The sequence below is a fragment of the Ursus arctos genome, unplaced genomic scaffold (genome assembly GCF_023065955.2).
Source record: "Ursus arctos isolate Adak ecotype North America unplaced genomic scaffold, UrsArc2.0 scaffold_27, whole genome shotgun sequence".
Classification (NCBI taxonomy): domain Eukaryota; kingdom Metazoa; phylum Chordata; class Mammalia; order Carnivora; family Ursidae; genus Ursus; species Ursus arctos.
In genome coordinates this window covers 28,559,837-28,574,223 of record NW_026622952.1, presented here as the reverse complement: position 1 = coordinate 28,574,223, position 14,387 = coordinate 28,559,837, and the positions used below count along the sequence as shown (strand labels likewise).

Genomic DNA, 14,387 nt, shown 5'->3' with positions numbered 1-14,387 from the left:
GCTATGTATAGCTGGAGTTTCTCTAGTTTTGGAGAAAAACGACTGTTCCCTAAGATTCATATAAAAATCCCCCCTATTTACCAGTTAGCAAAGAATACTAGGTGATGATTTTCTGTGCATTTACAGAGCAGGCACTTCACCAGCTTATTTCCAGTTCCCCCTCAATGCTGTCTAATTGTTGGTGATGCTTGTCCCATTTTTCGGGGAAGCTGCATCTGGGAAAACTTAGGTGACTTCATGGAAGCCACTGTCCTACACTGGGATGCAGATCCTGGCCTGCCTGGCCCCTAGGTCTTTCCTGTCCTGAGCTGCTGGGCTCCAGCCCCTTAAACTCTTCCCTTCAGTCTCTTGCTCCCACCCCCTCTCCCTCCCCCTGTTCTTGAAGGAATAACGACAGACAGCAGGGGTCCCAGGCACGTGTGCAGAGCTGAGTTCATCCCAGGAAACAACCGGGCAGTGTACTCTCCCACCCGTTGTCCCCGCCTGATGGGCCAAGGGATTCCTCATCCAACATGGCCGATTTCCAGTGGTTTTGTCACTGACACCCCCGCGTGCTTTCCTGCAGATTACTGTGACATTTAACTCCTTTGTCTTGCCGTTGGAGGTCATGTTAACAGAAATAATAACAAATACACATAGGCTTCAGCCTTTTTTCTTCCCACCATAATAGACCTATGCCTTGGCGATGAAGAAAATGACAGTGGGGCAGGAAACTGCGGGACAGTCTGAGGGGAAACGTGGCAGTTGCGGTATGGGACACTGCATTGAAATACTTAAGTTTATTTTGTTCCTTCTGTGGTCTGTTTTCTAAATGACCCTTTTCCTTTTTTTCTCCTTTCTTTTGTGAAGCACGCAATGCTGAAATTGTTCAGAAGTCTAATATAATAATTTTGATGGGCAAACATATTTGTATGCAAAAGAGGGATATCAAGTTTCCATTGGCTGCAAGTACTGTTAACTTTGCTGCCCCTTAAAGGTCTTCATAAATATACCAGATAGAAATAAGCCCAAAATGAATCCAAAAGGCCATTTCTCTAAACTTCTCCCAATCCCAACATCTGGTCAATTGCCCTTCAGCTAGTGACAATGAAAGAACAGGCAGCAATCATGATTCGGCATCATGTAATTCAACATCTAACTTTTAGAGATAAATTAAGGTAATGAAATTTATGAAGCCATTATTCAGGAGGGAAAACATGATCATTATTAATACTACAAATGATTATTTAAATCGTGTATATAAGCATTGATTACCTCATTAATTTACTACTGCTCTGCTGAGTACGCTGAACTTAGTGGTTTCGCAAATGTGATCTCTTTGGAAAGTTAATATTATAATTTTCTTATTTAAATATTCACAATAAAATGGATATTATGTTCGAAGTCCTCCAGAGTTTCGCTCTGCAATCAAGTTGTTTACTTTAATGATAAACAGATGTGTACGCTTTCTAAAGCATCAAATTTCATCTTAGAAGCTGAAACTCGAATCACAGTTGTTCCCCCAAATAATATTACTTATGACGGTGACTTTTGCACTTTATTCAGTAAGAAATCATGTTCCACTTTCTTAAGAATTATTGCTTTGTCGTCAAATTTGATCCTATCAACAGATGTTTACTGGTGTGCATTATTTCAATTCTCCTTTTACTCATACTGGAAAGAAAGAATACCGCAGAGCTAATAACAGCAACTCTTCTTTCAGTCCCCAGCTCAAAGAATTGGATGTCTGGCTTGCTCATCGTGGTGGATGGAAAGGGAAACAGTGCAGTGTCCTAAGTAGGAGGACCAACTCTAGTTAGATTATGGGACTCTCCTTAAATGATTTTGCTCCTTTTGGCTCTCATTCCTCAGCTTTAGAAGAGAACCAATAATTGTATACACTACAGCGCGGGTGAGAAGGAAATGAGGGAATGCGCAGCGCGCCTGCGCGGCTGTCGTGCACATATCATCGCCGTTCGGCCCCAGCTACTAGTACAAGAAGGACCCTCCGGTCCCTGCCCTTAGGATTTGTATCTTCTGTAACATCTCATAAGATCACTGGATATAAAAAAAAGACGGATGATTGGCAGTTGACTTCTCCCCCCTCCACCAGGTTCACTTGGGCATTTCGTTAATCCTGCGATACCCATGTAACCCACATTTTATTCAGTGGAGTCGCTTGGACCTCCCTTATGGTGTTTTGGCAAAGTTCTTCTTTGCCAAAGTCTATGTGTAGCCTTTTTCAAAGGTATGAAAACACAGGAGCAATGAAGTGGTTTCTAAAGCACGACTCTTTACTATGTTTCTCCTATTTTTCCTGACCTATTTAAGAAGATTTAGACACACTTTTCATAAAATTTATGCTTCTAACAGCTAAGTGACTTTATTGAAATTGCACTTGGACTGATTAGCAGCGTTTTAAAAAATTATGCTTATTTATTGCCTCTCATGGATAGGAGGAAGAAGTAGTAGATAAGAAGATTGATACTAGCAAACATAATCCCATTCCATCGGGAAGATTTTCTCCCTGGTCACCCTCGCTTCAGTTTATCAGCCACTGATACCCTTTAAATTAATGTTTTTCTGATCTGCATAGTCTGCATGCTTAATCACATTAAAACCTCCAACATGATCTCTCATGTCCGTTAAATAGAATCAACAGTGCTGATCCTGTTTAAGTTACAAGAAAATCACTGTGCACCAACCCAGTATCATATGAAATCTCCCAGGCAGACCACAGGGGGAGAGATGGGGGTGGCTGGATGCTAAGAGGCGCTGGGGCAGAGAAGGACAGGGGCGTTTCCACACGGGAGGGCATTGATTTTTCTAATGGGAGGGGTGCAAAAGGCATGTAAGGAGGGGGAGTTGGGGGAACATGGCAGGTCAATGCCTTTCTCATCAGGGCCTGGGGCTGAGGGGTCAGTACTGTCATCCACTGGCCACTGGTATATGGAGAATCAGTGAGCCCTGAGTGAGCCCTTGGTACTTTTCAAGGCCATTTCCAACACTGACAACAGTCTGCTCGTCCCAACCTGGGACACCCCTTTCTAGGGCCAGCCTGCTTGTTCCACAGCTCAGGACTTAGGCTACTCAATGTCCTTGGCAACCTGCTGCAGCCCCCTTGTGCCCTAGGGCAGACTGTAAGGCCAGGGCGGTCTGGGGGTGCAGACAGAAGAGGGGACAAGCAGGGCGGGGTATGGAATGTAGAGAGTGGGTGTTCCAGCTGCTATCCTTGCTAGAAGTGCCCTGAGAAAGTATTTTTTTGACACATGTATTTTTGTGGCATATCAAGCGACCTTAATCCTTCCCTTCTTTGGAGAATAGTTCAGAAGGTCCAGGAGTTCTGGGACAGGTCAGTTCCAGAACATGCATTACAGTCCTCTGTGTTTGGAAACTGCCAGTCTGGTTCCTTTAGACAAGAACCAGATTTGCTGGTCTGTGGTACAGGTATCCTGATCACCTTGTGGAACACGACCTCTGAAGAGTGTATATTTCACAGGACCTGATTGTATCCTTTAGGGTTAAAACAGATGACTCACAGATCTTGTTTTCTTCCTTTGCTGCCAGGTTCTTGGGCAGATCGGTCACCACTGCACGAAGCAGCAAGTCAAGGTCGTCTTCTCGCCCTGAGAACATTGTTATCACAGGTAAAATATTACTTATGGCTTGAAATACGCTTTCCCGCGAGCATAGCACATTAATTTTCAAAAGTAATCAACTTAAAAATAAGAAAGCTGCCTGGTCGATGTCATCAGTCTTTTTTGTTTTTTTTTTTTTTTTTAAGATTTTATTTATTTATTCGATAGAGATAGAGACAGCCAGCGAGAGAGGGAACACAAGCAGGGGGAGTGGGAGAGGAAGAAACAGGCTCATAGCAGAAGAGCCTGATGTGGGGCTCGATCCCATAACGCCGGGATCACGCCCTGAGCCGAAGGCAGACGCTTAACCGCTGTGGCACCCAGGTGCCCCCAGTCTTTTTTGTTTTAACCCCTGTAGCAGTCAGGTCCCTCGTTTCCATTTGTCTTTGAAATTTCTTTATAAATATTTCGGTATAATCTTATGTCTTAATAGTTCAAGTTTCTCATACAGTATACTTGTTCACGGGTAGATCTAGTTCAGCAAGAAGTAATTGGATGTACGTGTTATCCATTAAGCACTTCAAATATGCTTAACTCTATACAGTGTGGACAGCTAATTGCAAAGGAAGTTTTAGTCATTAAATATCCAGAAAGGGATCATCAGAGCAGATGCCTACACAATCTTTTTTACATTAATCGGTAACACGTGGTGGGGAATAGCCCACGGACGGGACAGAACAATCGCTTCTCCACCTGCCTGCTCCTCAGACGCATCAGTGGAAAAATGAAAAGCAGAGATGCCTTACTGACATGGAAAGGATTCTGGGTTGGCCTGTGCATTTTTAAAATTTTCCGACATGATTGAAATGTACACCCAGATCTGGAAGTCATTGTCCTAGTCCTTCCCAGTGTCAGGGAGAAAGGGATGTTGTCAGATGGCTGAGAGGGAAGGAAAGGTGGTGTTGCCCTGGGACTCAGGGCATCCAGGACTCCAGGCTGATACTTAAAGTGAATCACAACCTAGCTGACCTGCATTTTCTTTTCCTTTTTTTTTTAAGAATTTATTTATCTATTTGATAGAGAGAGAAAGAGAGAGCAAGCACAAGCAGGGGGAGTGGCAGGCAGAGGGTGAAGGAGAAGCAGGCTCCCCCGTGAACAGGGAGCCCAACATGGGGCTTGATCCCAGGACCCTGAGATCACGACCCAAGCCGAAGGCATTCACTTAGCCAACTGAGCCACCCAGGCGCCCCTGACCTTTATTTTCTTATCTAGAAAAGGAACATGTAGGCCCAGATGTTCCTTTAGGTTTCTCCAGTTCCATGGTAACCATGTGATCATTTTGTTTGCTCATCACTTGATGGGGGAAAAAAAAAAACACCCACAAAAAAGTCAATAATTTCTGGGGTGCCTGGGTGGCTTGGTCGTTAAGCATCTGCCTTTGGCTCAGAGCATGATCCCAGAGTCCTGGGATCGAGCCCCACATCAGGCTCCTCCGCTGGGAGCCTGCTTCTTCCTCTCCCACTCCCCCTGCTTGTGTTCCCTCTCTCGCTGTCTCCCTCTGTCAAATAAATAAAATAAAATCTTAAAAAAAGAAAAGTCTAATTTCTAAAGGTAACCCCTCTCTCCCCTCCCCCTACCAAAACGGTCCTGCAGTTCTCTGAGAAGAGAGCAGTCTTAGGATATTTTTCGACATGTATCCTCATATCCACTGACATGCCAGGCAGGAAGAGTCAGGGGCTGTCCCCAAAGCCAGACGTGAAAGGGAATCCGGACCTTCACAGTTGGTCTGCCACCTGGTCACCTGAGCGTGTGGCATTTGGGAATTAGCTCCCCACGTCTGACTGCTGGCTAGACACTTCGAAACCTTTGAAAAGGTAACTGAAGGGATCTAAAAAGTTGCCGCTTGCTAGTGACGAAGATTTGGGGTGGTGATTTTCTTGCCTTCATCTAAGATTCCTCCTGTCCGTGCTGGTATGACAGACCATGGTAATGCGTAATGTTATGGGGATTTGGCCACGAAAATCTTCCTGTTATAGTGCTGAGTATGCTTGTCAATAGACAGTGAGTTACCAAAAATAGCAAGAAAGCAAAGAATCTCATGTCCTAATAAGATTTCATTATTTTTTGTCTGATATCATTAGTTTAGCTGGAATAAGGCTGTTTAAAGCATTTATTTGGTTTTGATTGGATAATAAAATAAAAGTGGAACACTTTCCATCTGCTCGACACCGTAACAGTAATTGCTATACTTTCATCATGTCATTTAATCCTCATGATGACCCTCACATTTAAAGGTTATTGTACTCATCCACATTAAAATACTTACTGCATTATGGAACAGGGCTTCAAACCCAAGTGTAACTCGGTTTTCAGAGCTCTCAACCACTAGTATAGACCTTTGTCACTGCTATCTAGGGACAAAAATTCACGAAGCAGCTTACTACAATTAGAGTATTTTCCCCCAGTCTGGACTCATCTATAGTGTTACAGCCCCAGTCAAAACAAGTGATCCAGCCTATAAACAGTCTTTAGTTCTACAAAACAAAACAAAACAAAACAAAACAAAACAAAACAACAAAACAACAATAACAATCAAAATAACTCATAAAGACCAAAGAAAGTTAAGGAAGCAGAATTTAAAGAAAATATTCACAATCTCTTAAACAAAATACTTAAGGCACACTGGGGTTTAGATATGGTTGTGTTACGATAACGAGGAGTTTTGACAACTGATCGACTCTATGGCCTCTCCATTGGAATTGGTCTCTCCTGTTGAACTTAAACCTGATTTCCTGGGGGTCTTTGATCTTCTATATCCCTCTCTAATGACATTTGTAAAGATGATTTCATATAACTTTGTGCTCACCTTTCAAAATGACTCATGTCGTATTTAGGGTTATAATGTGAATGCGGTAACCATAGACCAGGTCACCCCCTTGCACGAAGCCTGCCTCGGAGACCATGTGGCGTGCGCCAGAACTCTGCTGGAAGCTGGAGCTAATGTAGGTACCTGTTAAAACCATTAATAACGTCACATCTCCTGACCAAGAGACTCGAGCAGAGTTCTCATTTTGCTGGTCTTTCCTTCATAGCAGTTTTCAAAAATAGCAGAATCAAAGTCCCATTGCTTCAGTCCTCTCAGTGCGCTCTAAGAAGGATTTCCAGTCATTGCAAAAATGGGTAGCCTGCTGCATGATAACAGAGAATGCTCTCTAAGTTCTCTCCTGCTTTCACGATTCTGAACAGCGATAGGTGGACCTCTTTATGCCTAAATGTTTGCCCGTCTTTTGGATGATTTTCTTTAGCTGACTTCTCAGAAAGAGAATTTCCAAGTTCGCTAATTCACACTGCCACCAGCAACAGGACCCACCTCATCACAGCTTTTGTCAACATTACATTTGTGGACTTGTTTTCCTAAGTGAAAGGCACCTAACCATTGAATTCATTTTTGTGTATTTGATTCTGGAGTATGCATTTATTTTCATGACATTTACTAGTTGCATGCCTACTTTTGCAAATTACCTACCACATCATATTTCTGTTTCTCTCTTGGCTCTTAAAAGCCTTGCTTGCTGATGTGTATGAACTAAATATACTTGGTCATATTTACTGCACACATTTTCCCAATGATTCCTGTTGGATCGTGTAACTGTTTTAAACGCCTCGCATTTAATCACGTAGGAGTCTGAATCTAGTCTTAAACTTTGGTTTGGTTTAGGTAAACGCAATCACCATAGATGGTGTGACTCCGTTATTCAATGCATGCTCGCAAGGCAGTGCCAGCTGCACGGAACTTCTTTTGGAATATGGTGCCAAACCCCAGCTGGAGTCGTGTCTTCCTTCTCCCACCCACGAGGCCGCCAGTAAAGGTAACTTAGTTATCAGATTCAGTGACAAGGGGAGGAAGTTTCTTTAGCAACATGCAGTGCTCCAGCTTTTTTCCAATGAGTCACTGCGGGGACCAGCATGAGGCGAGGTGCAAGGGGGTGGGCATTGAAGAACAGTAAACTCATCTCTACCTTATGTTGGCAGGTCACCATGAATGCCTAGAAATACTGATATCCTGGGGCATCGACGTTGACCAAGACATTCCTCATTTGGGAACGCCTCTGTATGTGGCTTGTACGTCACAGCAATTCCACTGCATCCGGAAGCTTCTTTATGCTGGTAATTTTCTTTAAAACATCTCCCAGTCTGTCCATATACACAAGCAATTATTCAGGTCCATATTTAATTCTCTAAATAATCTGTATAAAGATATCTCACTGCTAAAAGCATTCTTGGGGCACCTGGGTGACTCAGTTAATTAAGCGTCCGACTCTTGATCTCTTGACATCAGCTGAGGTTTTGATCTCAGGGTCGTGAGTTCAAGCCCTGCATTGAGCTCCATGCTGGGTGTGGAGGCTATTAAAAAAAGAAAAAAAAATGTTTTTATTCTAAGCATTGTTGCATGTAAGTATATAACCAATAATAGAAGAACTGTGTTCCTGATAACTCTGCTTCACCCCGCAAGTCCAAAAGCCCTACTTATAAAAGCCATAAAATTTAAAACCTCAGGGTTGAATATAATGTTGCAAAATATGTATCGATCCATGAATAAATCCATCAAGAGAAATTTTAGGGATAGTAATCACCTAGATACCTTATTTCCTACCAATCATAAGAACTCACGTGCTTTCCCAGACTTTGTCCTGTCCCCTTTCCCTAAAAAGACTGAACGGCCTTTTCCTCTTACTTGAAACAAACCAGTTCCTCCAGGTTCAGCTTTAGCCTCCTGAGCAACTTGTCCAAATCTTTTGAGACCATAGCGGCATCTCCCGCTATAAGAATGGGAGCTCTGCTGAGGATGTGGAGTAGGCCCTTTCTCCCATCATCTCCTTTCCCTACCACAGTGCCTCTCACGTGGTAGCGGCCTAAAATATATGTAAAATGAGTAAATGGATATCTACTCTATTACTGTTAATGCAATCATTTGGTCTCCGATATACACTGACAGAGTTTTAGTAACCCCTTCCTGTGTTGTTCACATTATCTTAGCTAAATTATAAGCTTCTTGTAGGCAGTTTCTGTTCTGCTAGTTCACTCCCATTACATCTAGTAAGAGTCTTAAATGTGACCTCTGCTACTCACCATTGGCACATCGTTATTTTCTGGCTGTGATCTCCCATGAATTTGTATAACTAGAAGAGTTTATTCTTTGTCACTTTTTTTTTACTTTGCTATGAATATTATCCTTTCCATGAAATATTTTATATTGGGTAAAAAACATACTGAGAAAGTGTTGTTAGTAATTGTGGATTGATTGTTATTATCAGGCTCTGTTCTCCCATAAAATTGACATAACCAACAGAGTTTATGTTTTCTCTATGGAGATTTTGTTATGGACTATCATTCTTTCACTAAACATTTTATATTTGTTAAAAAATATGAAAATGATTACATTTATTGAGATTTGACAGTAACAGGAAGGCCTAAAGGGACTCCTAAAATGTACTGCTTCTTGTAAACATCATTAGTTTTATTGATAGTATCAGAAAACAGAGTTGAAAAGGACTTATGCATTTTTACTGATATTTCTCCTGTCCTAACCACTTACATACTGGAAAATGAAGTTATCATTCTTTCCAGTATCACACAGTATTTATTTGTCGCATATGCACTGAATGATTACCACATGCCAGGACTCACACTAAGAAAAAATAACTATGCAATAATAAATAATTTAACAGGTAAGGTTTTTTTTTAAATATAAGATTTTTTTAAAAAATTACTTTGCGTGTAGAAATACAATGTGCCTTTCTACTTAAAGAGGCTCAATGCCTTTATATATTTACCGACTTACTCTATATGAGTGAGAAGTGACAGGAAAATCTATATTCACTTTACCTAAATAGCTCACACATCTAGATTCATGAGTTTTCCAGGAAACAAAAGAGCTCTATTGCCTCAAAATAAATGAAAAGAAGAGCATTAAGCTCTTAAACAATTCTAAGAAATATCAGTTATGATGAAAACAGATATGAGTGAACCTAATTGTTCATAATATCTGTGTATAATACTAGTTAATAGGATTACTTTGGGGACTTTAAAAAAATTTAAAAATATTGTGTATTATGGGATCTTTCAAGCATAGAGGAAAAAATATTAGAGAACATAAGCATGTGTACTCTCTACCCAGATGTACCAAGTTTTAAGATTTAATATCTCTATTTGTATATATGAAGTATATGTATATATATATAGAGAGAGAGAGAGAAATAACTCATCACAGACAGCGGTGAGGTCCTCTTGGTGTCACACCTTTCCACCTGTGCTGAGGTAACTGACTGGTCTAATGGTCCTTGTTTGTATTTATCATCATTCCTTATTTACATGTAGGCGCTGATGTACGAAAAGGCAAATATTGGGACACTCCATTACACGCGGCTGCGCAGCAGTCCAGCACGGAAATCGTAAGCTTACTGCTAGAATTCGGAGCAGATATCAATGCCAAGAACACAGAGCTTCTGCGACCTGTAGATGTAGCCACTTCTAGCAGTTTGGTGGAAAGGTTATTGCTTCAGCACGAAGGTAAGAGTACGTGCGCATTTAAAAACACAAAAATACACTTCCCTGGAATAGACAAAACTGAAAATCTTTTTGTTGGCATATAAACTGATAACGGCATAACATTTAAAATACCTTGTGTGGAAGCAGATAATTTTTTAACTTAGGTTCTATCTATAAAGAAGATAACCACCATGATCTTAATTTTCTTTTTTTCATCTTACCTAAGCTTTATACTCATTTGGTTCCGTTAAATAGGTTCGGTTTGTTTTGAGCATACACAATACGTATTTCTGTTTAATGTCCGCTCATAAATATTTGGAAACATGCCCCATTTTCTAAAGGCATGCAGCTTCTCTGATGTGTTGTAGAAATGGAATCAGGAAATATTTTCACACCTAAGATTTTGTTATTTCTAAAACAGAATCTCTCTCTCTTTTAAAGTTTTTCTTATTTAAGTAATCCCTATATCCAATGTGGATCTTGAACTCACAACCCTGAGATCAAGAGTCACACGCTCTTCCAACGAAGCCAGCCAGCCTCCCCTTAAAGCAGAATTTCTTTTTTTTTTTAAGATTTATTTATTTATTTATTTATTTATTTATTTGACAGAGAGAGACAGCCAGCGAGAGAGGGAACACAAGCAGGGGGAGTGGGAGAGGAAGAAGCAGGCTCCCAGCGGAGAAGCCTGACGGGCTCGATCCCATAACGCCGGGATGACGCCCTGAGCTGAAGGCAGACGTTTAACGACTGAGCCACCCAGGCGCCCCTAAAGCAGAATGTCTTAAGCCTGGTTCAGACACTACAATAAAAATTCATTTTGGCTTAACTAGTAAACCTAATTTGAGAAAAAAGATAAAAAGGTAACTTAAAAATTTCCCCCTTTAGTGCCTGACCCTTCTTGAGGTTTTCGATTTCTACCTTCTTTGAAAAGCAGAATGTATTATTATTATTTTATTTATTATTTTTATTTTATTATTTCTGAGGCTGTAAATACAACAGTTTCATTAGCGTGATGTTAATGTTTTAAAGACCCTGGGTGGCTCAGTTGGTTAAGCGTCTGACTTTTGTTCTCGGCTCAGGTCAAGATCTCGGGCTGTGACCTCAGGGTCAGGAGATCCAGCTGTGCAGAGGGCTCCACACTCCGCGGGGAGTCTGCTTGAGATTCTCACTCTCCCTCTCCCTCCGCCCCGCCCTCCCTTTCTCTCTCTCTCTCTCCAATAAATAAATAAATCTTTTTTTATTTTTAAAAGAACCCATATGGAATATACCACAATTACAATAAAAGCTCAGAAATAACAGCAATATAAATGCTTTTGCAAATGGCCCCGGGATAGTGGTCATACTAAGTTTTTTTATGGTTTCTTTCATGCATCTTTAAACGGATAAAAAAAAACAGTTTTAATTAACAAAGACTTTCCCGTCTTTTGTAGCTACTCCGAGCACTCTTTGCCAACTCTGCCGGCTCTGTATCAGAAACTACATCGGAAGACCAAGACTGCACCTTATCCCACAGCTCCAGCTGCCAACATTGTTGCAGAATTTCTTACAGTACCGATAAAGCAGTCAAATAATTCTGAATACTTTCAAACTCATTTCTATTTCAACTGCTTAGTGTACATTTTTTATTAAATTACGCTAATGATAGAGTGTAAGTGAATAGGGGGCCCCTATTCAGGAAGAGGTGAATTTAAATTTTAAGTGTACTAGTGAGTACTACTGTTTTATGCATTTTTACTGTTTTTTGGACTATAGCATATTTAACATCCCTATATGTTATTAGCCATTCCCATGTACCCTTTTGGATTTGGAGGAGAAAAGCAGGAAATCTCCATTTCATGTCTTTTTAAAATGAAAAAGAAAAATGTGAACTCTTACTAAAATTACATATTTTAAAATGCCTCCATCCTTCGAATAATGCATTAACTTTCAAGTGTTATCCACTGGAATTGATTACCTCTCTGTATTTTTCATATTCATGCAAAATATGCGTATGGTTTAGAAAATAGCAAGTAATATCCTTTTTGAAATAAAGATGGCTGTCATTCAGGAAACCCACTATGTTGAATGTGGACCTGTCGTTATAATGATCAATTCATGAATTCATCCCTCTAAATTCATGAATTCATGAATTCATCCCTCTAAAGATCTCACTAGTCACTTCACCGCCTTCAGTGTCCCCATTCCAGAAACTGGTGGGACTTCGGTGATGGCTCCTTCTGTCTCGTCCTGAGATGGTTGGAATATTACACCCCTGCTAAGGCTATTTTAAGACGTCCTCCTTCTCCAGGGTAGGCTCTGAGGGTCTCTCTTCAGTGCTTTTGTATATACACCCTAGCCTTCTTCCGCCTGAGAAACCGCCACTAGCTGGTGGGGTCTAGACCGAAGAAACTGAACTTCAAACCCAATTGATAAAGAGATGTCCGGTCACACTCCAAGATCAGGGCAGTCCAAGGCTGTGGAAACCAGAAGATCAAAATCTCCTTAAATTGTGGGGTTTTCAAAGAAAAGAAAGAGGGGATGCTACTTAGCAAACTTAGAGACCTTATAAAATTTACCCCATACATAGACCTTACTGGTGCCGTTTCCAGTCCTTCTTACGCAAAGCAGGGTTCAGCGTAGCCTGTATTAGCAAGGGGGTGTCGAGGTACGAAGTAGTGTCCTCTGCAAAGATTAATACTGTGTTTACTGTATTCTGCTTTGACTGTACTTCAATGCAGTAGAAAACATAATAAAACAAATTTTTGCCTCCTTTGTAATTTAGACTAGATTTGAGTCTATTGTGGACTAAGAAATAAGATAATCCGATACTCACAACTCTGTGAAGTAGAAAATATTTTGATGAGTTTTATGAATTTATCAAATTTTGATAAAATATTTTGACCACTACTATAATAACCCAGGGGCTTGTTTTTCTTTGTTCTTAGTTCTTGACTGACTTTTGGAGACCCATGGGAAATAAACTATTCTTGAATGTAACCCCAAAGTCACAAAGATTACATTTTTTAAAAATCATATTTAGATTTTCAAAAATAGAAGTAAGGCTGTAGCATGTTTCCTTAAAAATGTCTTCTATGTAGCTAGAGAGTTTTATATGAGTCTATTTTACTGAATATCCCAGCCTAACAAATTTGTAATGTCCTCATGAATAATGTGCATTTAATTTATTACAGAGTAACCTCATTACATATATTTAGGTATTCAAACTGCTTTTCTAGTAAAACAGGTTTCTACTAGTATTTTCCCTGAGCTAGAGGTAGTCTTAGAGTGTAAGATAATATAATTCATCCCTTATCGTTGGTTTTGTACGAATAAGAGAAGTAAATACCAAATATTAAAATTAAAATGCACATTTTAAAATTTTAGTATGCTGGTATCTTATATCTTTGCTTGAGTATGGTTGTCTTATCAAAGAAGTGTTCTAATTTAAATATATCATCTGTTTGTTAATGTATTAAAGTGTGACTATTATCCCTGGAATAAACACCTTTTCTTTTTTCTCTCCTAATTAGTATTTGATTTTCTAATTGAAGGTACTGGAGAATAAGATTTAATTGCTCTAATTTTTTCTCCCCCAGTTTTCAAATCACTGTATTATGGGCATTAGGAGTAGAGTCATACACATTGAAATAGATACCTCAAAGGTCTCCTAATCCAAATATTATTATGTGTGTGTACACACACACACACACACACACACACACAAAGATGCATGGACAAAATTCCACAAAGGCAAAGACCACGCCAAACCAAACTATTTGACTTGAGATTAAAGAAATGTAGTGAAATAATCATTGTAGCAAGGCACTGCTGAAACATTTATTTTATAGGAGAAAGTATTACATTTCAATTTTTTAACCACAGAGTATAGTTGATGTTTCCAAAGAAGTAAATAGAAACACTGTGAATGGATAGCCCCTTGGGAATAGAAGGTCCACATGTACTCACCATGTTCCTCACTCGGTGATGGTCCAGAACCCAACTGACTATGGTTATCTACTTACAAAGTAACCTTATAAATTATTCTCTCTCCCTTGGATTCTTCTCACTTTTTTTACTTTCTTTTTCTTTTTTTTTTTTTCTTAAGATTTTATTTATTTACTTGTCAGAGAGAGAGAGAGCGCACACAAGCAGGGGGGAGGGGTAGGCAGAAGGAGAAGCTGACCCCCCCTGAGCAAGGAGCTCAACATGGCACTCCATCCCGGGACCCTGAGATCATGGCCTCAGCTGAAGGCAGATGCTTAACCAACTGAGCCACCCAGTCACCCTCTACTTTCTTATTCT

The 14,387-nt window shown here is 40.2% G+C and overlaps 1 protein-coding gene across 3 annotated transcripts in view; it reads left to right on the top strand.

The window, feature by feature from the left end:
* ASB5 (ankyrin repeat and SOCS box containing 5) overlaps positions 1–13,611 on the top strand; it is a 50,809-nt gene extending 37,198 nt beyond the window's left edge. For all 3 annotated transcript variants that reach the window (XM_026508549.4, XM_044387581.3, XM_044387582.3), the window contains exons 2-7: positions 3,547–3,626; positions 6,452–6,559; positions 7,276–7,426; positions 7,590–7,724; positions 9,936–10,127; positions 11,537–13,611. In XM_026508549.4, coding sequence (XP_026364334.2) covers positions 3,547–3,626; positions 6,452–6,559; positions 7,276–7,426; positions 7,590–7,724; positions 9,936–10,127; positions 11,537–11,664 — 794 coding nt within the window. In that variant the 3' untranslated portion in view covers positions 11,665–13,611. The remainder of the gene's footprint in view (positions 1–3,546; positions 3,627–6,451; positions 6,560–7,275; positions 7,427–7,589; positions 7,725–9,935; positions 10,128–11,536) is intronic.
* Positions 13,612–14,387: the final 776 nt, after the last annotated feature.